Genomic DNA, 26,924 nt, shown 5'->3' on the forward strand with positions numbered 1-26,924 from the left:
AAGGCTGTCGCAAAATCTTCCTCCTCCAAAAAAGTTTATCAAAGCTTATCAAAGGTGTTATTTTTACTCCATTACTATGCATGTAAGCTCCCTGTCTGTATTTGTGTTAGGCTAAGCGAACTGTCTCCTGACTCCAGCTTTATATTTAAAGGACAGATAAGAGCGGTATCTCATCTAACTGGTGCCGAGAAGGCGAATAAGCCTATTTCCCAAAACTATTGTACTATTCCTTTAAGTTGACCTCAGTCGCTGAATTTTCTCAGAGGTAAACACTGAACTGCCATCTCTACCCTGACAACAATCTTATCGTCTAATGCAATATTATATTTACCCACCGTCCCATTAATGCTCCTGACTGTGACCAAATGATGCACTGAGAACAATTCAGACACACAAAAATCACAAAAAATACTGCCAGTACCTGATCACAGTTGCCTGCATTCGTCAACACTGTTTGAATCTACAAAGCCAAAACAATTCAAGCAGAGCACAACAGAACACATCAGACGGTGAGGCAAATGTGATTACAGGTCGATTTATAGCACATTTAAGAGATTTATTTTCACTGCCACACCATGGTCACGTGACATCTGAGTTCTATGGGAGAGCTGTGTGTGTGCTTGTATATGTGGGATAAACAGGTGGAGTGTAGGCCCTTTAGCAGACATGGTGCAACAACACAGCACTAGAATATATAATTACAATATACAGTACAGGTCTCCATGCATGGGACACATTACTCATTCCTAAATGTACATCTTTGTGTGTATGATCGTAATACTCAAACAATCTTAGTTTAAATATGGGGGTTGTTTAGTTCTGTCGGTAGCTCTGTAGATGTACTTTATGCACAACTGCGTCTGAAACTATGGGCTGTTTCAGCTCTGCAGAGACAGTTTTAGAGCACCGTTGGTTCACACAACTAGTTTCTTGTTTGTTTTTTTGTGAACAAACGCTGGGATTTAAAAAGGGAAACCATCCAAAGTTCAGCAGATCATTTTACCACCCTGTCAAAATGTGTTTGAGAAGCCTCTCAGCGGGTAAAGACACCACTTTGAAACATGCTGTCTTGTCTCCTCTATTACTCGCTGTATTTCTTCTTTGTATTCTTGTGCACACTCCTTCTGTCCTTATTTGTTTGTGTGATGTGTACTTCTAATGTAGAAATGTAGGACTGTGTTTGAATCAAGTCACGTTCGCTTTTCTGTTTGTGTCTTTGTCCTGTTTATGTGTAACCAGCTATCAGTATCATTACGCTGAGTAGGAAAGTGGGCTCGTCGATTTCTCCTCTGAATCTGCTTTTGCTGAGCGTAAAGAATGCCGGCCTTCATGTTTACAACATGGACATACCGTATACTGCCAAACATGCAGGACCGTACCAAACCCCCCCCCCCCCTCTTGAGCGCTTAGTCCTCCACCTCTCATCCCTGATGCAACTGTACTCTCAAGACTCTTTTTTTCCCACCTCTTTCTCTTCTTCATCATCTTTTAAAGCGTCGGAGGACAGTCAGGTTGTGTCCTCTAGCTGTGTTTCTTCGTGTCTAGTGTCGTGGTGCGCGTGTTCATGTCAGTACTTGTGCCTACTGTGGATCGCATGCTTTAGCCCTTGACTGGACACAAACGTTGCTCACAAACTCCTCTTGACCCTTAAGTGGACAAACGTTGGGGATCCTTATAAAGTTATCAAGGGAACCAAATAACTTATTACAAATTTATCATATGTGTTACCAGTTCTGTAAAAAAAACAAAAAAAAACAAATAGGAAATAAAGGCCTTTTAATTACCATGACTTGTTTGTGTTTAATACGCCGAGCGTTCAGCTCAGCTGGCTCCTAATAATGTCTCCGCCTGTGATGCATAATATATTAACGTCACACTGAGAAACACTTCCATTCCTTTACAGTTTATTAAGCAAAGTGAGTTAACCCATGTGTGTACATTAAGCTATCATCAGCACATTACAAACATTATCATCAATACAATATTCTACAGAGTTCATTATATCTACAGCAAATGTAAAAACAGCTCTGTAGTTTTGAGTAAATGTGACCAAAGATAACACTGGTGTCACAGCACGCTGCCCCGCTTGGACTCCAAAACCGTCATATTGTTAAAGAAATACATCATACAACGCTTTGGTCAAATCATCCATTAAAGTGATGGGACGACAGATACCAAAATTATTCATGTCTCGGGCACATCATTTATCACACCACAGCTACAGGAATATTAATGAAAATGTGAAGCTGAGTCTATATTAAGTATGATAAGATACATAAATGACAAAAATGTTTTGACCCAGGGATGACTCTATCTGCCTTCACTATTTTCTTTTTGTAGTATAGTTACCTGATCAACAGCAAAAAAATGTTGGCATTGTACATTTCTGCAAACCATGCGTACATTACATTTGCATGTTATTGTGTAGGGTTTGCCTTATAACTTCATGTTTCAACACTGTGTGATTAGGTACAAAAACACTTGACTATAATTAGGAAAAGATCATTCCTTTGGCTTAAAATACCCTGTTTGGATTCTGGCAGGAAAAGCAGCAACATGTTGGTAAAAAAGCTGCTGTAAACACGGCATTGATTCACTTCATCACAACCACTTTTGCTGCTTGTTTGTCTCAAACAGTGGCCTGTAGCTTGGCAGACATCTTGCCAAGATGTCACACCATCCACCATCCCTTCCACCTCCTGATGAAAAAGTCAACTTATACGTTAGATGCAGTTCAGAAAGGTTTAAATGATGCATTTTTTTAAAAAGGTAAAAATGTCACACAGCAGCAGCAACATACAATACCATCATTTTTCTCTGGCAACTGAGCTGCATATACTGAGGGTGACAGCACACCATGAGCCCCTTTAAGAACCACTACAAGGCCGCAGCCTTTTGCATGGTTTTATTTGTATTTCTTATGTTAAGTAGTAGCAACTTTTCTAATTTATTTAAACATTTTATAGACCCCAAAAAATGAAGAACGTTACAATATAATGCAATAAAAATATGACCTCCAAAAGGACTGGAACAAAGGCTGATAATCGTCATAAAGTTGTTTGCAGGCTGTAGAACTGGATTCGATTAGAAATAGCCAGGTGTACCTAATACACTGGCAACTGAGTGTACTAAGGCAATAGTTATTTTGACCTAATTTATTGTGACAGTATAATGCACACAAGACAGTTGTGTTACATTTTATGTTATCTACACATACAATATAATGAAAAGTGCTAGCTGGAGTTTATTTCTAAAAACTCTGTCGTCCTCATCAGCTGAGCTGTAGCATGAGCTAGCTCAGTGGTGCAAGGTGATTTGGGGCTGAATCGTCCCTTTAAGGCCACACAATGTCGTGGGGGCCAAAATGATATCCAGCACGTCTACCAGTGAATGATTTTGGCGTTTATCTCTTCATCACCGAACAGAAATATGGCCAAGACACCCAAAAAATAATTTATGTATTCTTTTCAAAGTAATGTGAGTAAACAAAGTATAAAGATTAGAACTAAGAAATACATAAATAAATAAATATATCTCTATTACAGAACATAGGACACTTTCTTTGACACATCCTCGGACTGTCTGCTCTGTGTAGCCATTCTGCTTTGTTGAAGCCATTAGATAAAAAACAAAACAAATGCTCTATAAAAGGACACTCATGAAAGATGAAAGGCTACCGAAGCCATACAAAGAACAGAATCTGGCAAATACTAAATTATGTTATCATAGAAACTGAAACCAGTCTGGAGATAATAAAGTGCTGCTAGTGATGAAAGATCAGCACTGACCGCTCTGTACAAAGTGCACATACTCAGTACTCTTCCTTTCAGGGCTAGCATACGGCCCCCTTCGAATACTTAATGCAGTGGGGACATTATCATAAAATTTCATTTTCCAGATGTCAAGAAAAATGTATTTCACCAGTTGCAGGTTTGCTAAAGGGAAGTTTACAGAACTTGGAGTTATAAAGTTAAAACTAAAGAAGCACTAAGGGCGGTGAGCAGGCACAGCTGAGAGACCAACCTGAGAATGTTGTCAATCAACGCAAACACAAAGCGAAACATGCCTCTTATTTAACCTTAATATCTTTTATATCTTTCTTTATCGTGGAGTAAAAATGTTCAAAATAATTCCTTTTTAGTGCAACATCTCTTATAAAAATGTATGAGAGAAGCCAGAGACCCAATACCCAGTAAACTTAAAGTGATACTGATACCAGCAGGGAACTTCATTCAATGCCATAATGTAAGTGGAGAGGCATGTTGTATCGCCATACTTTTGAATGTTTTGGTGGCATCTCTTCACGCCATAGACTGAATTGGTTGTAGCTGCCGGGGGGGTCCAGAGTTAACAGGGTTAACTGTTATCGTCACAGCTATTGTTACCTCATGATAAACAGGTATAACGACAGAGTCGGGCCATTTTGGTGTTGCAGTTAGTTTTTGGGAGCGTTAAACGGCTTGTTATTGGTTGTAAGCTGCTGCTGTGTTAGCTCGTGCTAACCGGGCAGAAGCGAAACTTATCATTCGCCGGCAGGAGAGCAGCTCTGGAGTCGGCAGCAACCGAAAGTCTGCTGATCCAGCAGGGAGCCCGAGATGCAAATAAGGATCAAATGCAGATATTGTTTGACTGGAAACATTTCAATACTTCTTAGTACTGGGTTACTTTGGTCAGTACCTTAAAGGTATCAAATAACATCACATAACCCTAATTCATACAAATATTTAGTTTTTGCTTTTGGAACCATTGTGCCTGTTTGTCGTTTGGCTGGGTCTTATTTTACCTGTGTCACTATATATTTTAATTTAATTCAAACCTTATTTTTAATAATAACATATCTCCATGCCACTCTGTGGCCCTTTCTTTCTTTAACAATTAAGACAACATTAAAATACTTTTCTGCAGTGCTCCATGTAGCAACAAACGTGACGTGAAGAGTGGGTATAATATTAGAAACAGAGTCTTCATGCAAACCCCTGGATCTGTTTGAACTGGGCCTTAAAAGGTCATTCAAAACAGTACAACTGGTCCCTATTTGATTAATGTGAAATACTTGATGCTACAAAATAATAATAATAACTAACAAACAATTGTAACTCCATCATAACACACAGTGAAATTTGACTCAAACTCCTTAATACTTCTCTTTGGATCTTCAAAAGTCCCAGCAGGAATTTTATTTCTGCAAATCAGCCATCACCATAACTCAGAGAGGAGTCACATCTCGGGACGTCGTGGATAATTAAACTGCCGTATCAGGGTTGGAGCGTCCACAGACACAGAACAGGAGCTTCAGACATCTTTTCATTTGGACAGTTTGCTGATGACTCGAATGAGAGCCCCGTTCTCATCCTTTAGCCTCTGGTTGTCTGACTTTAGCTCTGTTAAGATCTGAGACAGCAGACGGAAAAAAATATATCAGAAACCAATGTTAATACATATAAATATATGTTAAATTGTTTGTGGATGCTATAAAAATGCAATTTAAAGGCTCAGTGTGTAGGATTTAGGGGGATGTATTAGCGGAAATGAAATACATTATAAAATAATGTTTTCTTCAGTGTATAATCACTTGAAAATAAGTATTGTTGTGTTTTTGTTACCTAAGGATCAGCTGTTTATATCTACATAAGAAGTGGTCCTCGTCCACAGAGATGGCCATGTTGTGTCCATACAGTAACCCAGAACAGACCACCCAAATACTGGCTCTAGACAGGGCCAATTATGTTTTTCATGTTGGCCATCGTAGCCGCTTCAGGATGAGAGCGCCGGAATAACATTTATATTTTTTAATGTGCGATGACCCTCCTCCCATGCTCTAGATGTCTCTGTTGCTGGTTTTCATCTGCTGTGTTGCAGGAGCTGAGAGGAGGGTGTCTGCTGATTTTGCCGCACCTGAACCCAGTGTGAGCTGTGATTAATGCCCCTCCCGCGTCAGTCTCAGGCTCTCTGTTGACGTGAGGACAGCAAGACAGCATCTGGTTTCCATTGTGACAAATGGAAGCTCATCCACTCCTCTGACCAGTAAGATTTCTGCTAATTGTTGTTTTGATGGGCAGGGGCTGAGATTTCCTGAATGAAACTGGTGGTTAGTGTAATGTGTTTGTAGAAGTCACAGTGTGCTTTGTTTTTCTCTGATTTTGTCAAAGCCCAGCTCAAAAGCTGTGACAAAATGAGCTGGCTAACAACAACAATAATTTTTTACAAAAAAAAAACACTGGTTAAATCAAATAATACAACTTTTACTGCCAGTAGATCAGTCATGAAATGCATATGTGCGTGTGTTGCAGTGTATGTGAATAACAAACCGGGTGCTGTCCTCAGGCTGAGAGAGAGCAACAGAGACTTCTAGAGCATGGGAGGAGACTGTCACAAACATGAGACTTGCTTTATTCAGAGTTAAACCATTTAAATCACTTTGACTGTTTATTTTGGGGAGTAGGACACCTCTGCAGATAATTTGGCTCCTGGTCAAAACATCCTTATTAATTAACAGTGAGGGTATTCTAACCAGGAGAAGTTTCATCTGGTTGCAATCTGCATTTCTCAAGTAAATCCCCCTAAATCTTACACAGTGGGCCTTTAAAAACCTCAGATGGAACAATGACACAGTTCACCAGGACTACAATGATACATTATCCTCTATAATATACAACTAGTGGACTCCAAGTTGTCCTTCAGTAAAGTTTGAGGCCAAACAACAAAGACATGCTGTGCAGTACTCAATCATGCAAGTGCGGAGTGACTTTGAAGATATGTTCTGCATGTGAAAAGAAAAACAGAATAAAGTCAAACAGAGAGAAACTGAGAGAGGGTCAATTTCCCAAAACTAGGTCATGTCTCTCATGAGGAGCGATGACTAAAAATAACCACCCTCTTTGCCAAAGTATTTCCCCTCTACAAGAGACAAACAATAACCCGCTGCTCTCTAGCTGTGACATATTACCGAAAACTGGTGAATGAGCAAAGGCCCCTGGCATGTGGCGGATCACAAGTTTGGAGCCGCCTTTCTATTTTAATTTCTCTGTACTGAATAACAATCCCAGTATATGTATTGCATGATCATGTTAATGCTTTAAATGCAATTAAAGGAATAGTTGAACATTTCGGGAAATGCGTCCAAAACACACCCAGTGTCTCATCCACTTGTTCATTTTGAAGTTTAATGATCTCACACGTTACATTTCCTCTTTGGAAGATTGACTAGAATGGCTATTTCCTTGGCAAAACAACTTTGCATTGATTTCACAGCACATTACACAGAACCCACATATATTTGACTGTCACAAAATCAATTACCACTATAAATGCATTTAGTCCTCATGGTGCAGACTGCCGCTGAATGTGTGATTTGGATCAGTGACACTCAACTCATGGCCCCCGATAGGGTGCCAGGTGGCCCCCCCAAACATTTTTTAATTTACATTAAACGTAAATTGATTCACACTAGGAATTATTTTGGTACTTTTAGTATACATGATGCCAAAGTGCATGAAGCAACATCAAAATAAAGCTTGTTTATAAAAAAAGGTGTCAGTGGAGGATCCCCTGCACACCCCAACAGAGGTCCTAAAATCCCAGAAATGTCCTAAAATGTGAGAAATTTCCTAAAATCCTAGAAATATCCTAAAAAAATCCTAGAAATATCCTAAAAAAAATCCTAGAAATATGCAAAAATACCAGAAACGTTGTGAAATCCTAGAAGTGTCCAAAAATCTTAAAATGTCCTTAAATTCCAGAAACATTTATCGGGCTCCTGCGACTGGCCCCTGGCCTCCTGTCATTTTGCAAAAGTGGCGCCCAAGCAAAGCAAGTTGAATATCCCTGATTTAGTTTATAAAAAAGAAAAAAAAACCTCTTAGTGCAGTGTTCGTGTCATGTGAAGCCCCATGCAACATGAATGCAGCTAAAAATACACTTCAAAGGAGGCTCATGAGAAATGTTTGCGGGAGGGGAGGGGTCAGCAGGGTTGCCCTCTGATGGCCATAAAAGAGATTGGGTTAAAAGAGAGCAGAGGATGCGTTGCAGTGTGGGGGGGGGGTGAGCATCGGGAGGGTGCAGGACCTGCCTGAGAGGAACACAGCAGAGGACGAGGGGGGCTGTGGAGGCACCAGGAGGAGAGGGGAGTGTAGAAGTTATGTGGCTGAAAAGGGGAGAGGAGGGGGAAGGAGGAGCAGATGATGTCAGGGGCTCAGAGGTCCTCTGTCTCCGGCATGGAGGCCGTCTCAGAGAGGCGGGCGAGGACGCGCAGCATGGCTCTATTCTCAGCCAGGAGACACTCGTTCACCCTCCGCAAGCTCTGGACCTGAGCCAGAGCAGGGAAAGCCTGCACAGAGGAAGAGAGAGATACAGAGAGGGGCCGACAGAGAAAGCATGCAGGGAGGCAGGCCGTGTGCAAGGAGAAAGACTCATACTGAGACTGAATACATATCCACTCATACAGGCATGCGCCCACACACCTACACAGACAGGGGAGGAGAACAACAGATCAGAGGGACTCATCAGCAGAACTTATATAAAAGAATATTTACACAACAGGAAGATTCTGAGAGGAAACAGAAAAAGCTGCAACGAGCAAAGGAAATTGTGAAGCCATTTCACCTCGAGGTTTGTGCTCAGAGAGTGGTGACGCACTCAGGTGTTATTATATGAATATAAAATTCCTAAAAATTCACATAACCTAAAATTCTGCTATTTCACACTTTTATGTGAGAGCCTAGTCTGTTATAAGTCAAAGGAAAAGAAGTTATTAATTCCCGTCTCTTCTTGGCCTGACTTTTTGAGGTGAACCTCAATGTGGTTCAACAGAAACATCTGTGGTTTGACGCGATTCCTGAGGGCAAACCACATTACACACACACACATACGCACACGCGCACACACAGAGCACTTGCAGTGTTTCAGGCTACCCAAACACAAGTGTGAATATGGCCAAAAATGAGGTTTAAGGAGGACACCCAGCTGCTTCTTACAACACCAAAACACATTATTAAAGCAATTTGAATCTAGCCTGTGTTTGGGACCTAGCAGTTCATGCATATAATGTTCCCTTGGTATTAGAATAAAACGGTGCAGTTTCTGGAGAGGTGCCCTTGGCGAGGGAGAAGAGAAGAACAGAGTGAGGCGAGAATGCATAATGACCTGTATCCTTTATTACACTCTCTTAATATCGAGCTCTTTGATATTAAATTAGATGGGACCGAACTCTCAAGTCCTGCAGATAATTCAACACAGTTGCTATTAATTAAGTTTCAGAGGGTGTCGAGAATAATTCAGCTTTTCTGTATGAAATGTAAAACCCCCACAAAGGAATCAGACACTAGGACATGAAGGGAAAAAAGGGAAAACAAGGACACACAGGGCTGTTGATGTGAAGCACCTGAAACCAGCACTGTTCAACTACGGATCCACAGTGTCAGCAGGTTCAGACCTGAGGAGTAAGAATTAATCTATCCCAGCCCAGTCGCTCCAGAAAGATGTTGGCGTTGTACTTTTCTTAAAAATAAATGGGGCATGACACCAAGGCAAGACGGGTGCCAAGCTGCAGACCACGGTTTAAAATCAACAAAAAACAAACTGGTTGTTATTGTCATTGCAGCGTTTCAGCGGGTTTTTAGCCACCAAGAGTTGTTGTTTTTTACTGAGACATCAATGCTTTTCCAGCTGGGATTGTGCCATTAAAAGCAGTTGTTTTTCATTGCAACATCACTGTGTTTCAAACGGGATAGGGCTACGAAAAAGCAGTTGTTTTTCACTGAGATATTGCTGCATTTACAGCTGACTTTGTGCCATCAAAAGTAGGTATTTTACACCAAAACAAGACCTTTTCCTAACCAGAGTATCCCCACAATCATGGAGAACATTTAATGTAAAACTTTTGGAAAAGTCATGGAAATTTTGTTGTGTGTATTGAATTTGTGGCAGTAATCTTTCGTGGATAACCTTCCACGTTATGTAACATAATGCAAACATATTTTCTGAAGCTGTCGATGTAACATCAGTCCAATGTGTTGATTTGTGGTGTTTTGTTAACCATCACATACGTTTCTCCATTTTCATTTGCTTTTCCGTTCTGTCTCTCTCTTCATGTATGCCAGCTACCTGAAATTATGTCCAAATAGAGTTTGAATCTGATATGTTTGAAAAACGCAAGGCAAGTGGGACAAGAAAGGAAAAGTAGTTATTTAGGGTCCTTGAAAATTAATGTGTGGAAACCATGTAATCATACCCAGTGGTTTTTGTGCCTAAATGTAACCATTAACCACAGCGTTTTTTAACATAAAGAAGCCTAGTTTGAATGCAATCTGCAGCATAATAAATTGTAAATGAAATGTATCCGTGGTTTGCAGAGATGATCAATGCCAACATTTATTTTAGCGATTGGGTTGTCTAACCGATGCCTGTCTAGTGGTGATAAGTCACATCTATGTGCACCATCCACAGGTAATAAGTGTTACAGCATGTGTGTTGTTGATGTTTGTAGTTGTTTTTTATCAGCTACACACAAAACAGCAGCAGTTGTAACACTAACACACAGTGGTGTAAGTGTTAAAACAACACCAGCTGGGTAGAAGACAGCACTGACATTTCTGCATTTGGAGTTCTTAACCCTTTGAAACCTGAGCACATTTGCTTGATTTCTTTCAAAAACATGAAAAGAAGGCAATGAGCAAGGTAAGAGGAAATGACAGAAATTCAAAAGAAATCAGAAAAAAGAACAAGAAAAATACCCGAAAATATATTTCAAAAAAAGATGCAAAAGAATTTAAAAAAAAAGAAAAGAAGAAGGAAATGACCTGGAAGAAATACTTTAAAAATTATAATAATTCTGTTACATAATTCTAAATATGTTGTTTTAATAACTATGAATATTGTTTTTCCCAATTTTTTCCCCAAGACATTTTACATAGCTTTAAAAAAATAATTTTCTAAACTACTAATGTCTTGCTATTTGTGGAAAATTTCGCACCATGTTGCTTATTGCCTTTTCTCCCTATGTTTTTGAAAGAAATCCCACCAATTTTCTCATGGTTCAAAGGTTTAAAAACTTTTGAAAGGCATCTGAAGACAGTGTAAGAAAATTGTTCCAGGTTTCAAAAGGTTAAGTGTTGCCACCATTTTTCTTTTCCAGTAGGTGGCACATGTTGGCTCTAATCTGAAAACGACTGAACATTAATCTGTAGTTTGTTTATCGTGAACAAGAAACTTTGTGAGTGAGTGAGTGAATAGCCAGTTTCCTGGCGTGCTTTGCATCTAAAGAAAACAAAATACAGAATTTCATTTTGTCTCAGGTACTTTGAGATTATCATGTGACGTACATGTGTGTCCACACGTGTAAACATGCCCGAGTCTCTGACAGAATCATGTGAGGTGACAGGCAGGTGTCAATCACTCCTCCGCGTCATAGCAACCACTCACCATCCCCCCTCCCCTGAGACAACCTGCTCTCAGGGCTGGTACCCACAGCGGAATCGCAGTGGGGCGTCCTGCTAAGGGAACCAGGACAACACGGGGGTCAAACATCTGCTACAGACGTACAGCACTGTCCTATTTATAAAGTCCTCGTCACTGTCTGCATATTACACTTTCTCAGACCGGAGCCATGATTTTCTCTCTCCTGAAGGAATATAACATTGCAATAACAAATTGTAATCTTACAGTGTCATTTGTGGCTGCTTGCACACACGTACAGCGCAGACCACGTCTACTCAGGCCTGAAATCTCTCTGCTGCTCTGCCCCGTCTCTTTTTGTGTAGCAGAATACACACAGTGCAGTGCAGGAATGTCTCACAAAAGCAGGTCTTTTGCTCTTGGACGGGGTTTGGTATTCAGCTGGAACTAGGTCACCATGTTCACCCCAACAGTGGGATAAGTGGAGCAGGGGAGCAGCAGCGCAGGCTCCTCCTTAGCCTGGCAGGAAGTGGCCCAGCAGACACTGTGGGTAATGAGCCTGAAGCATTAACCTTCCCTCTCCTTGACTTCACCTGGCTGACTACAGCCCTGGGGTGTGCTATATGTGTGTGTTTTGCTTTGCTTGTGATTGATTTAGCACGGGTGAGAGGGGCTTGGCTGGAGGTGTGTACCTTCGAGTACTGTTAGTGTTATTATAATGTTGGGATAAAAACAGTGTGATAAATGACGCATGACTTGTGTAAGAGACAAAATATGCTATTTAAATCCAGGGTGAGTGTGCACATTTTTTTTTTTTGCATGCACTGACCTTTAACTCATCCTCCATGTTTGACACTCTTTTCTCAAGAGCTTGTTTTTCCTGTAAACAAATAAGAAACAACTGAAATAAATATATGTCTGTGCTCCCTTGGGGGAAAAAAGAGTGAGAAGCTATTCGACTATGATTAAAGCAGACAGGAAAATTGTAGGGAAAATTGCCAAGAAACGACATGGTCTTTCATCCATCTTGATAGTGCAGGAGAGCAAATAAAATACCAAAGTGTTGCCAAGGCACTTACCCTTTTCTCCGATTCAAGTACTGTAGATCTCTCTGATATTCTGTCATGCCGCTAAAAGATAGAATGGTGCTGTTATTTGTGAGGCACTGGGAGAATTGTATTTATTTTTGATTTCATAAAGTAATCAGGCATGACCTTCCATCTGCACACCCGTAGGAAAAAGGATGATGGTGCAGCAGTGAAAAGATGACTGAATTGACTGTTTTCATTTTTCTGTACCTGAGTGACTTTCTCCAGCTGGGAACGAATTTTCACCAGTTCATGTTTGCTGTCCTGCAACCTGGACTTAAGTTTCTCATTCTCATGCAAAGCCTCTGCATACATCTGAAAGTAGACAAGATAGATAATAAGAAACAGTTTTATTGCAGGGATTCTTTCAATGTGACAAATCCTCTTTTTTAAATCAAAATATGTTTAAATTTTTAAGTAAAAACAAATCAATGATTAAATAACAAATTAACCAGTGTAACAAAGAAATAAAAGATTGGCAAGTAACGAGGCTATAGAACCACAAAATGTTCAGTATTAAATAAACAATCAATAATGACATGTAAGACGAAATCCTATATAAAATATTTATTTATATTTTTTATAACAAGATTTGTGACAAATATTTTCTTAAAAGTTCACGAGAATGGAGCTTTAATTGAATATCTTTTGAATATTTTTGTTAGTATATAATGGATCCCTCTGACTCAGTTTTCTATGAATTCTATCTATCTATCTGAATTAAGGAGTAAATTGTGAATTAATTAACTATTAACTATTACATAATAAGCTAATTAAACTGAAGTGTAAGTTCAAATTTCTTGAGTTTTATTGAAATACTTTTTTTAAAATTATTTTTGAATTGAGAAAAAAAAAAGGTTTTCTATGTGCATTACCAAAAATGTGTTTTTATTTCATAATGGTATTTTTTCTGACACTTTTTAAAGACCTCCTTTAATTGAGCAGAGAAACCTTGCCGTTAGTGTGCCAGTTAGCCGCTGATAGCTCGCTTGCTTAGAGCAGCAGCCAAGCAAGTTTTATTTTATTTTACGCACAAGTCGACTCTAGTTCTGGGAACTGATATCTGTAAAACACCGCTTTGATTCCTAGCAAGGCCAGACCAAGGAGATATTTACATTTCTAGACATTTATTTGAAAAACTACCAATGGGACTGCGCAGACTCATCAACATCCGCTTAACAGTTAGCTGGCTTCCTAGCTAGCCAGCTAACTTGCTAGCCTGCATCAGACCCGCAGGAGTGAAGTCCTGCTAGCGGTGTTAGCTCATTGCTAACGTTGGTTTAAGCAAGACTGTGTGTGTGTGTGAGTGTGTGACTGTGTGTGTCAGCTCTTCAGTGTTGTGTGTTTTTCATGTGAGGAACTAAAAACGTCGCAGAGGTAAGTTGACTCTTAATTAAGCTGCTAGCTTCTGACCGTAACATTGTCTCTCCGAGTTGGCTAACAATTAGCCGCAGCTTTGCTAAAATTAATTTACAGAGGTTATATCACCCAGTGTATTGGTAATTTCATTATAACATAGCTATTTATTCATCAAATATTGAACACCTTTGGAGCCAAACAAATAAAAGAACGACGATGCCAATACCGTATCTATATTTTGAACATTAAAAACGTGTTGTGGAAAATATATTGGTAAATTTACTCAAATAGGCTACTGTGGTTTAATACTTGAGTATTTACATTTCATCCTCATTTATACTGCTACTCCAGTGCATTGTAGGGGCAAATATTGCACCTTTTACCCCATTACATTTATTTGATAAATTTAGTCACCAGCTTCTCTACAGATTCAGATTATTTATTTGCCACAAAATACAATCACCAGCTGCAACATATTAATGCATCAATAATTATAATGCAGTAATATTTATACTATTCTGAAAGGGGTCATTATGAATACGTTGTTTTACTTGTTGTACTTTAAGTATATTTTGGTGCAAATCCTTTTGTACTTTTCCTTAAGTAAAATGTCTAATGCAGGACTTTTATTTGTAACAGAGTATTTTTACTCTGTGGTATTGCTTCATTTACTGTAGTAGAAAATTTAAGTACTTCTTCCACCACAGTTAAAAGCCCTTTGCCTTCCCACAGTTATTTGTATGATCATCCATTTATGTCACTAGATAGTTGATTATTTCAAATAATATGTACAATAACTCAATAGGACTTGACAGATTATGTAACGTTACGGCAACCAAAACAAATTATTAACAAAAATTAATCTATAATGTTGATTAATGTACTATGCTACTGTATAGTAGACATGGCTATATGACATGGTGTTTCCTTATCAGTGTAATAAAAATAAATAAATAAACCTATAATGTGAACATTTAAAAACACATTGTACTAGTATAATGCTAATCTGTCTATAAAGTCATATTGTATAGTGGCCTAGCAGCCTCATAGCCTCATAATACATATATACTAATTAATGCAGACATTATATATATATGTATTGGTAAATGCCATGTTAATTTTTATTTAAAGATTCCAAAAATTCAGATATTGTTTATTTTCTTTAAATCCAATTAAATCTCCATCTGCTTGCCCCCACTGGAATGTTATTAAAATAGATAAATCTGCCTAGTGATCCAACAGCTTTCTGCACCACATGAATCATTCAGGAGGGATTGTGCTTGTTGAAACTGAAGAGTTACTACCTTCTTATAGTCTTTGGTACTGGAGTCTTGCTCTTGTCTGCTCAGAGCTGCCAGCCTTGTCTCTCTCCGAGTGTATGAGCTGGTGCGGCCCAGTGGTTTGTCTGTTGCACTCTCCCCACTGGAGTCATATCTAAAAGTAACACATTCAGTCCACAATGCCACTTTATTTAGGGCATTTATTTTTGATTATCTCAGGAAATACACTTCCATGATACAGGAGATTAAAAAAATGCTAAATCCTTACCTTGACAATCTGTCATGCTGAAAAACAAAGAACAAGCCATGTTAGTTTGATCACTCAGCAGTGCAGTGTGGGAACAACTCAGTGTAAAAAATGTTCTGTTGTGGTTAGATCCAGATTTATTTGTTTGATAAGACCAAACAGAGGCTTGGCAGGGATTTTTTTTTTTCCCATTTCCATTTCAGTTCTGAGACAACAGAGAAGAAAAACAAAACTTCCAAGTGAATTATCACAGCGTGTTCAGAGACCTGAAGTCCCAGGGGGAAGAAATGCATGCAGAAGTGAGATATAATTCACCCAAACACTGCACTGACAGGGTTCACACAGGTCAAACCTCCCCGGTGAGCCCCGGTTAATCTTTTAGAACAGGCGGCTGCCACGCAAAAGCCAGCAGCATAAAGATGACATCATGACATCAGAAGCTAAGTATCTCCTGTGTGACGGGTCGATGTCTGACCTCAGACAACAGACTGATAGCAGGCTGTCCTGGCAGGGTTTTGCTATGACTAGTCCAGTCTACATGGCTGCCAAGTTGCCTGTGGTGATCACATACTGAATTTGTTTCCACTTCACCGAGGAGCCTGGGTATTGTGCTACGTTCACAGTTGTTTATGTATTTTTTCTCTGGCTGGATTTCATACTAGTCTGTTTTCAGAAATCAGATTACCTCAAAGATTGGCCTATAATTCGTTAGCTCAAGGTTTGCAGCGATATACCGGTTTCAAGGTATACTGTAGTATTAAAGATGGTTATTTGTGCCGTGTAAATTTTCTTATCTACGGTCTTGAAAAAGATTTAATCAGACGAAGAATCTTCCCTGTGCATGTGCATCTGCTTTCCCCGTTGACTGCCTTTTTACATACTCTTCCATTTAAAAAATGGTGTCAAGTTCCGGTTGTTATAAAATGTTTTTATTTCGTTAAGGATTACTGATAATAGTAATAATACTTATTGTGTAAGCCCATGTACTGTGATTCCATAAAACCATGATATTTTTTAAGATGGTTATTATACCATAAAAAACCTCATACTGTTGCAACGCTAATTAGCTGGTAGTTAGGGGTATAACAATTTATGTATTTGTATTGTACCGTTCGGTATGAGGCACATTACAAACCGAATGATTTTTTTTAACTAATCCCGTTTTTTAACTAATCCCGTTTTTTAACTAATCCCGTTTTTTAACTAATCCTGTTTTTTTTAACTAATCCTGTAAAACAAAATATACTCTTTACATTATGTGAAATATAGTGTTCTCAGTGCCATTGCGCAAAGTAAGGCAGCCCACACAACGTAACAGTCATCATGCTGTCCCCCCTAACTCGTTTACGCCGGCTTCACCCCAGTGTTGTCAACTGGTTGAACTAGACAAAAACAAGGAGCAACACAAGCTACCAGCTATCGTTATCACTGCAGCATTTCAGCAGCCATTCTTAACAGTTTAAACAAGGAAAAAAAAATCACTGATATGAGATCCAACTCTGTATTGGAAAATGGAGACTTTACCAACATGCTTGATGTTATTAAGCCCCGTTTAAAAAAAAAAGGAAATTTCTCTCACATTTCAGAAACAGAATTACTTCTTTTTTTGTATTTGTTTGTAACTACAATACTATATTTCATATTTTACAAGGAGCTGTTTTTGTCTCATATGCTGCTAAGAAAACCCCTCCGGCTCCATCGTTGTTCAAATTCAAAAAAGATTGTGCATTATGATGTTAGTTTTAATAGAATAGAAATGGAAGAAATCAAGGAAATTTCTCAGGCATTTATACTTTTTGCTGTATTGAAAACATACTGAACTATGACATCACTGTGTTGTTTTGAAGCGAATGTAAATTTTGTAAACTGATACACCCTTACTGTTAGGTCTAGTTTATTTATCTACTGCCTCCCTATGCTGCTATACATGTCATAAACTGTGTGCACAGGGTATCCAATATCAGAATTCATATCTGTCCAGACCTTCAGGCAGACCCTCTTCAGCACCAAACCAAACTGAACAAACAGATAACTCACTGCCATCAGCTGATAAATGTGGCACATGACAGAATGATGACTGGAGATGTTTACGATCAGTCAGAGACTGGAAAAGAGAGACCGGGAGGGAAAGAGAGGAGGCTGTTACTGTAAGTCCAGACTCCAGACCATGATGTCTTTACAATATCAAATGCAGTCTTGTAAACTTTACTCTTAGATTTAAAGATTTGGAGTTTCTGTCTTGCTGGTGAAAGAGGGCCTTAAACACCTCCATTTAGAAATAAACACCAGTAAACGTCTCATGTGGTGGTCCAATCTGTTTGAAACAAGAAGCAGATGTACTGCATTAAAAGCATGGGCTTTATAGGAGTACAATTCCTGTCAAAAGGAACAGAGCGCACAGTTATTCCTGCGCTCACATTTACAGAGTCGGGGGATATTTCACGCAGCGTCAAAGGAGCTATTCCTCAGCAAGTGTTTACATAACTGAGCCAGCGCTGCCTGTCCTTATGTGGTCATGTGCTTTAGCAGAGCTATCCAGGAAAAAACAGACCTCCGTGACCTCAGATGAAAAAGGGCCAAGGATGGAGCCATGAAGATCTCTCTCTCTCACTCTGATCTCTTCATGTTATGCTAAGGAGATTCCTCGATCGGATTTGGTGTGCGGTCATTAATCAGCCAGAATGATTGCCCCCCTGGTTTTTATGAATAAATCATCATGAAGTCTGCTTTTAGGGATATGAAGTGTTACATAGCCGTTCATCGAACTCTTTCAAGATTATAAGTTCCTGTACGCAAACCTATTTCACACTAAAGGATTAGCAAATTGGGGAAATGAGTTTTTTAAAAGAATTAATTCCAGTGAAATCTTAAGCGAGCCCAGTGGGGTTCACAGCACCTGATTCTTGGTGAAAGAGGGATTCCTTAGAACAATACAGGCTTTTACATGTATGTCTGCATCATAATACTTTTTGTCCAAATGTAGCCAAAGCCAGAAACTGAACTGAAATTCTGCTTCTGATAGCAGCTGCAGCAATGTGATTCCCTTGTTAGGAAAAACAGAGGGAGTCAGAAGTGGCACATGTGGCTCAGCAGAGCAGATGCAGGAGGAGACAATCAACTGGGGGGAGAAAAACAACAGGGTGTCAGGCTGATGGAAACGGGTGCATCCATGAACCGCGGGCGCTCTGTAAACACAACTGCCTCCAGTTTTATGGTTTGCCAGGACCAACATCATGCACATCGGGGGGGGAGCCGGGGATACACAGATGCAGGCTGCCTTCATGAGCTCACTGCTACAGTATATAAAGGATAATGTTAACAGCAGTTTGCAAGAGCCAATGAAATCATCATTAGGAGACTCTTAACCCTCCCTCTCACCACTTCCCCTTGCTCTGTCGCAGCATCACTCCTTCAGAGTTCACTGGATTTTGCAGTAGGAAAATCTGAGCTGCACAAACGTACACTCTTCACCCCCACTACTGGAACTGACACTGCACACATAACCATAAAAGACGTTTCTTCCATATTCACTCACCTTTTCTCACTTTACTTCTTCTCTCTCTTTACTCTTTGCAGTATTTGAGTCAGGGCGCTGAGAGCATCTTCTTTTTTTTTTAAGAGCGTTTACCAAAAATGCTTCACATCCACTGGTGAAAAAGATACTTAGATCCTTTACTCAAAATAAAGTACTAATGCTACAATGTTAAATACTTAATTACAAGTAAAAGGCCTTTGCAGTATTTAGAATCCAAAATAAATGTACGCCTACTCACTGCAGAAAGATTGCCTGTTATTGACTCTCATAGTTGCTACATTTTTAGATTGTTAATAGTACTACAAAAAGGCATCAGTGTTATTTTACCTTTGCAAGCCGTTCGAGGTGGAGCTCATTGTAATTACTTTAAATACGGTTTGTTCAGTCAATTGGCTCCCAACCTAGAGATCAGGCCCTCCTCCAAAAGGTTACAGTGGGTTGTGAAATGATTAACGGTACAACAGAAGAAAAACCTTAATTTTGCCTCTCAAACTGATGTATTTGTTTGACTATTCTCTAATCTTTTCTTCTTTTTAATGAAATATTGGATTTTTAAAAAAATAATCTCTTTGGGCCTCAAACAGATATTTTAATTAAACCATCTGCCAAGTTCAGATGAGAAATATTTGAAACGTTCACAACTTTTGCAGATTTGAGCTCAAAGAGGCTGTCTCTTTGTAGAAAGTTTCAGCAAAAAAAAAAAATGGAAACCATTGGTTTTTATTTTTTAATAATGTCTTCTATTTCATATGGCTATTAAAGGTTTTCTTTTATGTAAAAGTTTACTGTGAAAAGTAAGGCAACAAACAACACTAAAAGCAGTTTTTCAGAACTATTGCCTTTTTTCCTCACTTGAATGTTGTCAGGGAAAATGTGTGCAAAAAGATGGAGAAAATGTTTAAATATATTAAATTTTTTTTTGAACTTTGGTTGTTGACAATCATAGGTCTTCTGCCAACAGAAGGGGTGATGTTGTGGTTCTGGAGGGCTATAGTCCTGAATGTTTTTGATATCTCTCTGCTCCAACACACCTGATTTACATGATCACCTAGTTATCAAGCAGCTGAGTCATACATGATATTTGAATATTATGTATATATATATGTGTTGGGGCAGAGAGACATCTAAAACATGCAGGGTTACAGACTTCGAGGTGCATGCTCCTTACCCCAAAAGTAGTGGCCACCACAGTGGATGGTCATAAAAAAGCTGCAATTTGTAAGGTTCGGTTGCACTCAATCTGGCAGCACAAAGTCTCTAGTTGACCGCAGTGACTCAGCGTATAGCAACTCATATCCATAAAAAAGCCAATAAAAAGGGTTAGTAGGCTCGTAACTGTGACACGTTTACAGAAATTCATGCTTGAGTCCAGAGATGCGTTTAAAAGTGGTTAATTTAACAAAAGACTGGAAACTGGAATAACTAAAGCAAAACGAGATGAAATGTGAAATAAATGTGACAAGGTGTTAACGGTCAACAGAAAATATCAGAGCCAAACTCACTATCTTTGTCTCAGTGGCGGTGAATGAACATGTAAACAAAGTGAAATCAAACCCCCTCTGTGCCAATTACTACTACCGGAAGTGAAACTAACCAAAAGAACGTGTGCAGCCTAAACAAATCATCAATAACAAGCCTAATACACATTATGGTTCCTACGCAGTTGATGACATCGTCATGTGGATGAAAAGGTCATCCACAGCCGAGATTATTCTAAATATGTAAAAGTTGCATATCAAATCAGTATAATCTTATTTCTGTATGTATTTGCGATTTTTCGGGTTTGTGTCAGAGCTGCAAATGTGGAAAACATGAAACAATTCTGTTGTGATGTTATGTTTAAAGAGCATTCATGTTTTACAGAGGGATGACATCAGCGACTTTCTTGAAGAGGCCACTGCATCAGCTCAAACAAAAGATGAACCACAGTGCCGCTGTCTGGGACCAGATCAAGGGAAGTTACTTGCTGGAAAGTTGACTGCCTGAGCAGGTAAAAATTGTCATTCATGCACAAAAATATACTGACTCCTCCTCAGTCATTGAACTGTTCGATCTAAATGCCAATTATGTGACCCGCAGTTAACTAAGAGTGATCATGAGCAGATGGTGGCGACACAGTGCAATCTGAGAAAAGCCAAGAGAATGAGGAAGGAGCAGAGAGCGAGGAATAAGAGCATGTAAGTACACCATTTCTGAAATTATATTTGATAGGTTTTTAGTTTTAACAATGATCTATGCCTTTAATAGATGTTTTCACTATTTATTGTTTTCACTACTCTTTACTTTTTATCGGTTTTTATTTTTTAAATTTGTTCTCATATTATCGTGTCCAGTTCTCCTCTGTACCTAGTGAACACAATCTGCTGAACACGTCCATAATGCCTAAAAAAATAGATATGCTCATTTTTCTCAACAAGAACTGTTTTTGATTTACAGGGTTTTCATATCTACTAGTCCAGACCAGCGTTGGCGTTTGTATATTTGTTATTTGGTTTGTATGCAGCTATACCAGTGCATCGTGCACAGATGTTCCTTCTCTCTTGCTGTCTACACCCACATTAGCTGCGGCTCCATAAACTAAATAGTTTTTTAGACTGTTGCTGTGTTGTCAATTTCGACAGGTTTAGTGTAAGAGTTACAGAGAATAAATGGGTTAACCGTTTGAAACCTGAGCAAATTAGCCTAATTTATTTGAAAACATGGGAAGAAGGCAATGAGCTACGAAAGAAGAAATGACCCTTAATTAGCAAGAAATTAGCAATTACCTAAAAAAATATTTTTTAAAAATACTTTGAAAAAGTGCTTTAAAGAATTATAATAATTCTGTGACATAATCATGTATTTACAATAATTATACATATAGTTTTTTTCTCTAACTTTTTTCTTTTCTTTTCTTTTCTTTTAATTTTCTAAATCTACTAATTTCTTGGAATTTGTGGGACATTTCTTTCCAAGTTGCTAATAGCCCTTTTTCCCATGTTTTTGAAAGCACTCCCACTAATATGCTCAGGGTTCAAAGGTTTATATACTTGTGAAAGGCGTCTGAAAGATGTACAAGAAAAGTTATGTCATTCTAGGTTTCATAGGGTTAATATTAAATTCTATTTTTTTTAACAGCAACCAAGTTAAACTGAATGAAACTGATTTACATGTTCCATTAACTATATTAAGTGCATTGTGAATATTTATATACATTGCATACAACTTTTTAAAAATAAAAATCATAATTGATAATCATTTTGAACCAGAATCAATAAGCAGACTCATTTAAATACAATTGTACCCATCCCATAGATGTGGAGGAGTGAAACAGTAAAAGGTTTATGAAAAGGTTTATGAAATGTAGAAATCTAAAGTAGCATCAGATGTAAATACTCAAGTAAAGTACAACTTAAGCACAGTACTTGGGTAAATGTACTTAGTTACTTTCCACCACTGAGAACATCTTCCAAATAATGGGTGTCATTCAATGATGCAAATGTGTTCCTGCTTATTTCACTTCCTGTTGCTCACAGCTGTAGCACACATTGTTTTTGTACTAAAGAGGACTAGTTTCTCATCAAAACATTACAGCAAGTGCTACTGCATCAACCTGGCCCCCCTCTCCTCTCCCCTCTCCCCTCTCCTCTGCATTGCATCTTCTCTCCCATGAAAACTCAGCCTATTTCAGATTGGGCTGACATCATGGAAAATGATTGCCTGAGTTCCTCCATGGATACAGCACACAGAGAGACTGACAGAAAACTGACAGCATCCGCACTGGTAGCATTCACTGCAACCATGCCATAATGAGCAGCAGTGTTGCATGACATTAGAAGAGCAAAAGTATGCATCTCATGGCAGACAGAATCACGTTGTGTCATATTTCTGCATTTCTTTCTGTCCCCTAAAATGTGGCTGTCACACAGAGTCTGCAGCACTGACATAAACACACAAGTCTAACAGCGCCCATGAGAATAAGCCACTTAGACTGAAAAAACATAACAGGAAATTACAGAAGGAACATTTCAGTCCAAAAGTCTTGTCCAGAAAAGTGTGGTCAGACTCTAAGAGCAAATACTCGCCTCTCTTTCACTGCTCATCAATAAACTGAGATGATGATGAGCGGTTCACAAGTTGGTTCATCACTCTAATAAACTAATCTGGTAAAGGGGTGGAGGATTGGCCATGCAAATGCACATAATGGTGTAGAAATGAGAAATGCAGGGATTTATGGGTCCTTTAAATCATTAAATATTTGCATTTTAGGGAAATACATTTTTATATAATTTTGGAAACAGACAAACATCGACATGTTTCATTGAAAGGGCTTGAATGTATATATTTATGTGAAAGAATAGAAGTTCTTTTGCTTTTTTTTTACATTAGTAAAGTAAGTATTTTGAATTATTGTTTGTGTCGTTCTGTAAAGCCTTTTAGTTTTCATTGTAAAATTCTTGTTTTTGTAGCAGTATCTAAGATAGATAGATAAGCCCTTTCGAGAATTCCCTGTGTACCAGCAATTGTCAGATAAGTAAACAGACAAGCATAATGACACCGACAACAGCAACAACACTAAAAACCCAAACAACAACACCAAGGCTCCTCACCCTTATTATAGACCTGTCCACCCCTGATCATTTAAGTGCTACATATCACAACGTGCAGCGTCCTCACACACAGAGGTTTGAGGGAATTAGGCCTGGAAAGTGATTGAAAAATCCCTGAATTTGATTCTGAATAAGGTGTAGGAACCCAAGAAAATAACTCTCCGTTTAATGAAGTTATGGAATATTTGTTTGTTTAACTATAAACGCTCACAGCAGCACATATCCAAACATACTAATATTTTACAATGGCTGCAACTAACAATTAATCCCATTATCACTTAATCTGCTAGTTCGGTAGCCAAGTAATCGCTTTGTGTAAAAAAAAAAAAGGTCTTAATTTCCGAGATCAAGGAGATGTCTTCGGTTTTATCTGACCGACTGTCTTTGTTTTTTAAATGAGACGTGCACATCCAACCATCTCAGATGCAGGTGTGTTGGAAAGTATCACTTGCGTCTTGAGAAAAGAAGATCCTGCATGCTGGTTGTGCTGAGCATCACAATATATTGGTTATTCTAACGGTTCAGTCCTTTTTAACTTTTTCCAAGAGCAGGAGAAGGTCTAGAGGGACAGATACATCAGTATAAACAATAAATTGTGATGCTGAGCAAGAGCAGCGTGCTGGATCTTCTTTTCTCAAGACTCATCTGCCAAACAATCTAAAACTAAAATATACTCAGTTTACTATATATATAAAGAAGAAAAGTGGCCATTACTGACATTTAAGAAGCTGGAATCATAGAATATTTTGTATATTTGCTTGAAAAATAACTAAAATAATAAATATATTGTTGAAAATAGCTGCCAATTGTCTTCTGTTGATCGACTAAAGAATTAATTGACCAGCTCTGCTTTACACAGAAGTCTTTAAAAATTAAGTCTAAATGCAGACAAAAAATGTTTGGTAAATAGATCAATCACAAAAACCCACAGAAAATAATGTGCTTGTTTACATTTCTTGTTCTTTAGATTAATATATAACATGACTGGACTGGGTAAATAAACTAAGATATCTAATATCAAAACTTTTAACAGCTTAATGAAAATAAGTTTCACATACAAAGATGTAATTAGACACTGCTAAACTGGTGAGATGATAAAGATTAGAATCCAAATGGTATGTTTTCTATTAGAAAAGTTTCTGTTCTTACTCTGTAGTTTTTGTCTGTAGGGGACGGAGAGGACGGCGGTGACTCTGTCACTGACTTCCTGGTGCGAGTCAGGTCCTTGGTGCGCGGGTAGTAGGATGACATCTCCCCCCTCTTCTCTGGACTGGCAGGTCAGCTTCTACTGTAACATTCAGCGAGGCCACCACCAGATAACAGCTGCACGGACGCACAGATTCCCTCAAGCAACAGTGACGCAGATGCCCATGACTGCGCTCCCGGGGAATCCTCAGCAACAACAGGTGTGTGTATATGTATGTGTGTGTGTGTGTGTTTCAGTCCAGCTTCACACTCCCATGAGCTGGAGAGAGCTGCAGCTAAGTTTGGAGGGATTTCAGATGTGTGGTCACGCCTTCTTCAGTGCTCAGACATTGAAGCAATAATCAGATAAAAATGCAAAGAACAACAAACGACATATCTTCTGTTTGTCATGAAAACAGAGAAATAATTCTTTAACTAGTAAAGCAAACAAATTATCATCCCTTGTGTCCGCTCTGTCAACACTGACGTCTTTGATGAAATGTGAAAAAGTCCAAAAGGACGTAGCCAAGAGAGAAAAGTTTGTTCCCTTTGCTGCCTCTTCCTATGTTTCCCAAAGTTATACACACACTCGCTCTCCATCTCCCTCCCTCCCTCGCTTTCTCTCTCTTCTTCTCCTTTCACTGCTTGGTCGCCCTCCCAGTCCCCCCCTCTACCCCCAAACCCCCTCCTTCTCCCTGCTCTCTTCAGCCTTGGCAGTCTGCCAGAGGCTCTGCTATGGCCGGACTCGGGACTCAGGGCTAAAATTGTCCACTGATGTGGACGGGGGATAAGGGGGAGGTGGAGCACAAAGCCAGAGTTGGAGAGGTGCTGCAGCAGTTTGTGTCCAGGAAGGTCAACACACAGTATTACCTGAGGAGCCATCAACAACCGTGAAGTGTCAAGTAACTCGGTTCACCCCGCAGTGTGATGGAGAGGAGATGCTGTTAGTGTGAGTGTTACACAGTGTTAACACGGAGCAGTGGTGCTGCGCCTCCTCTGACCAAAGCATTTTTAAACTATTTAACATTTTAGCCCAGTAATATTAAAGGCATTGGTGATTTTTGCCCTACAGCTCTGATAATCGTTTTCATATTATGGCCTTTTGAGGTTTTTAAATTTATCAAGGCAATTTTTTAAACATTCAGATTAAACAGACAACATATAATATATTAATTAGAAAGCTTTAGGCTGGAGATTTACTTGATTTTTAACCTCACGTTTATGCAAAGGCGAAAAGAAAACAGCTGCGTCATGAGCGAAAATTGTTCACATTTCCCATGTACCACGTGTGTTGCTGGGGGATTCCACTAGAGGGCACAACAGAGCGCTCAGCCCGTGTAGGATTTATGGATTTGCATAATGTAAATAATGACGACACTCAAGGCATCACTATTTTGTTAAATCTGAGATTATGAAAGCGCACCATAGAAGATGGTATATAAGTGTTTTTTCTCACCAGTCATGTGCGTATTGCATCTTGTGAATGTGTTGCATTAATTTCTGAGGATGTGCTCCAAACTAATGTAGTATATGTGAAGCAGTCATCGTGCACACACAAGTGCATAGTTAAAAGCAAGTTTACCTCTGGCCTTAGAGGTGCTGGTAGGCAGATTTTGCTATCTTTTGATTGGAAAGAACTAGAGCCACACAAAATATAGTTTTTTTTTTCATCTTAAACTCGTTAAATCGATAAATTCATGGCAAAAGACTGAAATATTGCATTTTGAATATAGTAGTATTGAATTGCATTCTGTCTGCTGGCGCTCTTTTATCTTGTACGTGCCATGCTGTTAACTCTTAACAAATAAGACAGAGCCCTCACTGTTAACTATTGTGTAGCTATTATGTACACATGCAAGTAGGATTTACATGGTTTACGAGTACTGTCGCACTACTCTCTGTGGTTGAAGGAGAATGTGACAAGATGAGTGTAGGGGCTTCATCGATTATTTTCATCGTTGATTAATGTATCAGTTATTTCTCAATTTATCAATTAGTGGCTTGGTCCATAAATGTCAAAGAATGGTGATATATGTTGATGAAGTTTTCTTGAAGCCCAAGATGACAGTCTCAAATGCCTTATTTGTCCACAAAATGTTCGGTTACTATCATGGAGGAGTAAAGAAACCAGAAAATATTCACATTCAAAAAATTCCCTTTTAAAAATGGCTCAAACTCATTAATAGAATATCATATCAGTTGGCAGTTAATTTAACAGTCGACCACTAGTTGACAAATTGATTAAACATT

The 26,924-nt window shown here is 38.9% G+C and overlaps 1 protein-coding gene and 1 long non-coding RNA gene across 5 annotated transcripts; one reads left to right on the forward strand and one right to left on the reverse strand.

The window, feature by feature from the left end:
* Nucleotides 1-1,887: 1,887 nt before the first annotated feature.
* On the reverse strand, nt 1,888-25,283 carry ppp1r12b (protein phosphatase 1, regulatory subunit 12B). 4 transcript variants are annotated; one of them, XM_088081957.1, is made up of 8 exons: nt 24,639-25,283; nt 15,387-15,403; nt 15,143-15,272; nt 12,690-12,794; nt 12,471-12,521; nt 12,221-12,271; nt 8,069-8,326; nt 1,888-5,391 (listed from the first exon to the last, which is right to left on the reverse strand). In XM_088081957.1, exons 1-7 carry the CDS (start codon nt 24,738-24,740, stop codon nt 8,192-8,194), a joined length of 591 nt encoding a protein of 196 aa, XP_087938083.1. In that variant the 5' UTR covers nt 24,741-25,283; the 3' UTR covers nt 1,888-5,391; nt 8,069-8,191. The 4 variants fall into 4 exon arrangements, with proteins under 4 accessions (XP_087938083.1, XP_042347729.1, XP_042347728.1 ...); XM_042491795.2 differs by lacking the exon at nt 8,069-8,326 and adding an exon at nt 11,419-11,486 and having other exon boundaries at nt 24,639-25,280; XM_042491794.2 differs by lacking the exon at nt 8,069-8,326 and adding an exon at nt 11,419-11,489 and having other exon boundaries at nt 24,639-25,279.
* On the forward strand, nt 13,511-22,912 carry LOC148188684 (uncharacterized). Its single transcript, XR_015777441.1, has 4 exons — nt 13,511-13,856; nt 20,764-20,890; nt 20,980-21,077; nt 21,337-22,912. It is a non-coding gene; the product is annotated as an uncharacterized LOC148188684 (long non-coding RNA).
* Nucleotides 25,284-26,924: the final 1,641 nt, after the last annotated feature.

This window comes from Plectropomus leopardus, chromosome 9, assembly GCF_026936395.1.
Source record: "Plectropomus leopardus strain MGB_pleo_1.0 chromosome 9, ASM2693639v1, whole genome shotgun sequence".
Classification (NCBI taxonomy): domain Eukaryota; kingdom Metazoa; phylum Chordata; class Actinopteri; order Perciformes; family Serranidae; genus Plectropomus; species Plectropomus leopardus.

What these genes read in the sequence shown, in the direction of transcription:
- ppp1r12b (XM_088081957.1), bottom strand. Translation starts at nt 24,740, where the DNA reads ATGTCATCCTACTACCCGCGCACCAAGGACCTGACTCGCACCAGGAAG. An exon ending in GTACCAAAGACTATAAGAAG is followed by an intron (nt 12,795 to 15,142) that starts GTAGTAACTCTT and finishes GTCTACTTTCAG; the next exon opens with ATGTATGCAGAGGCTTTGCA. An exon ending in AGCTGGAGAAAGTCACTCAG is followed by an intron (nt 12,522 to 12,689) that starts GTACAGAAAAAT and finishes TCTATCTTTTAG; the next exon opens with CGGCATGACAGAATATCAGA.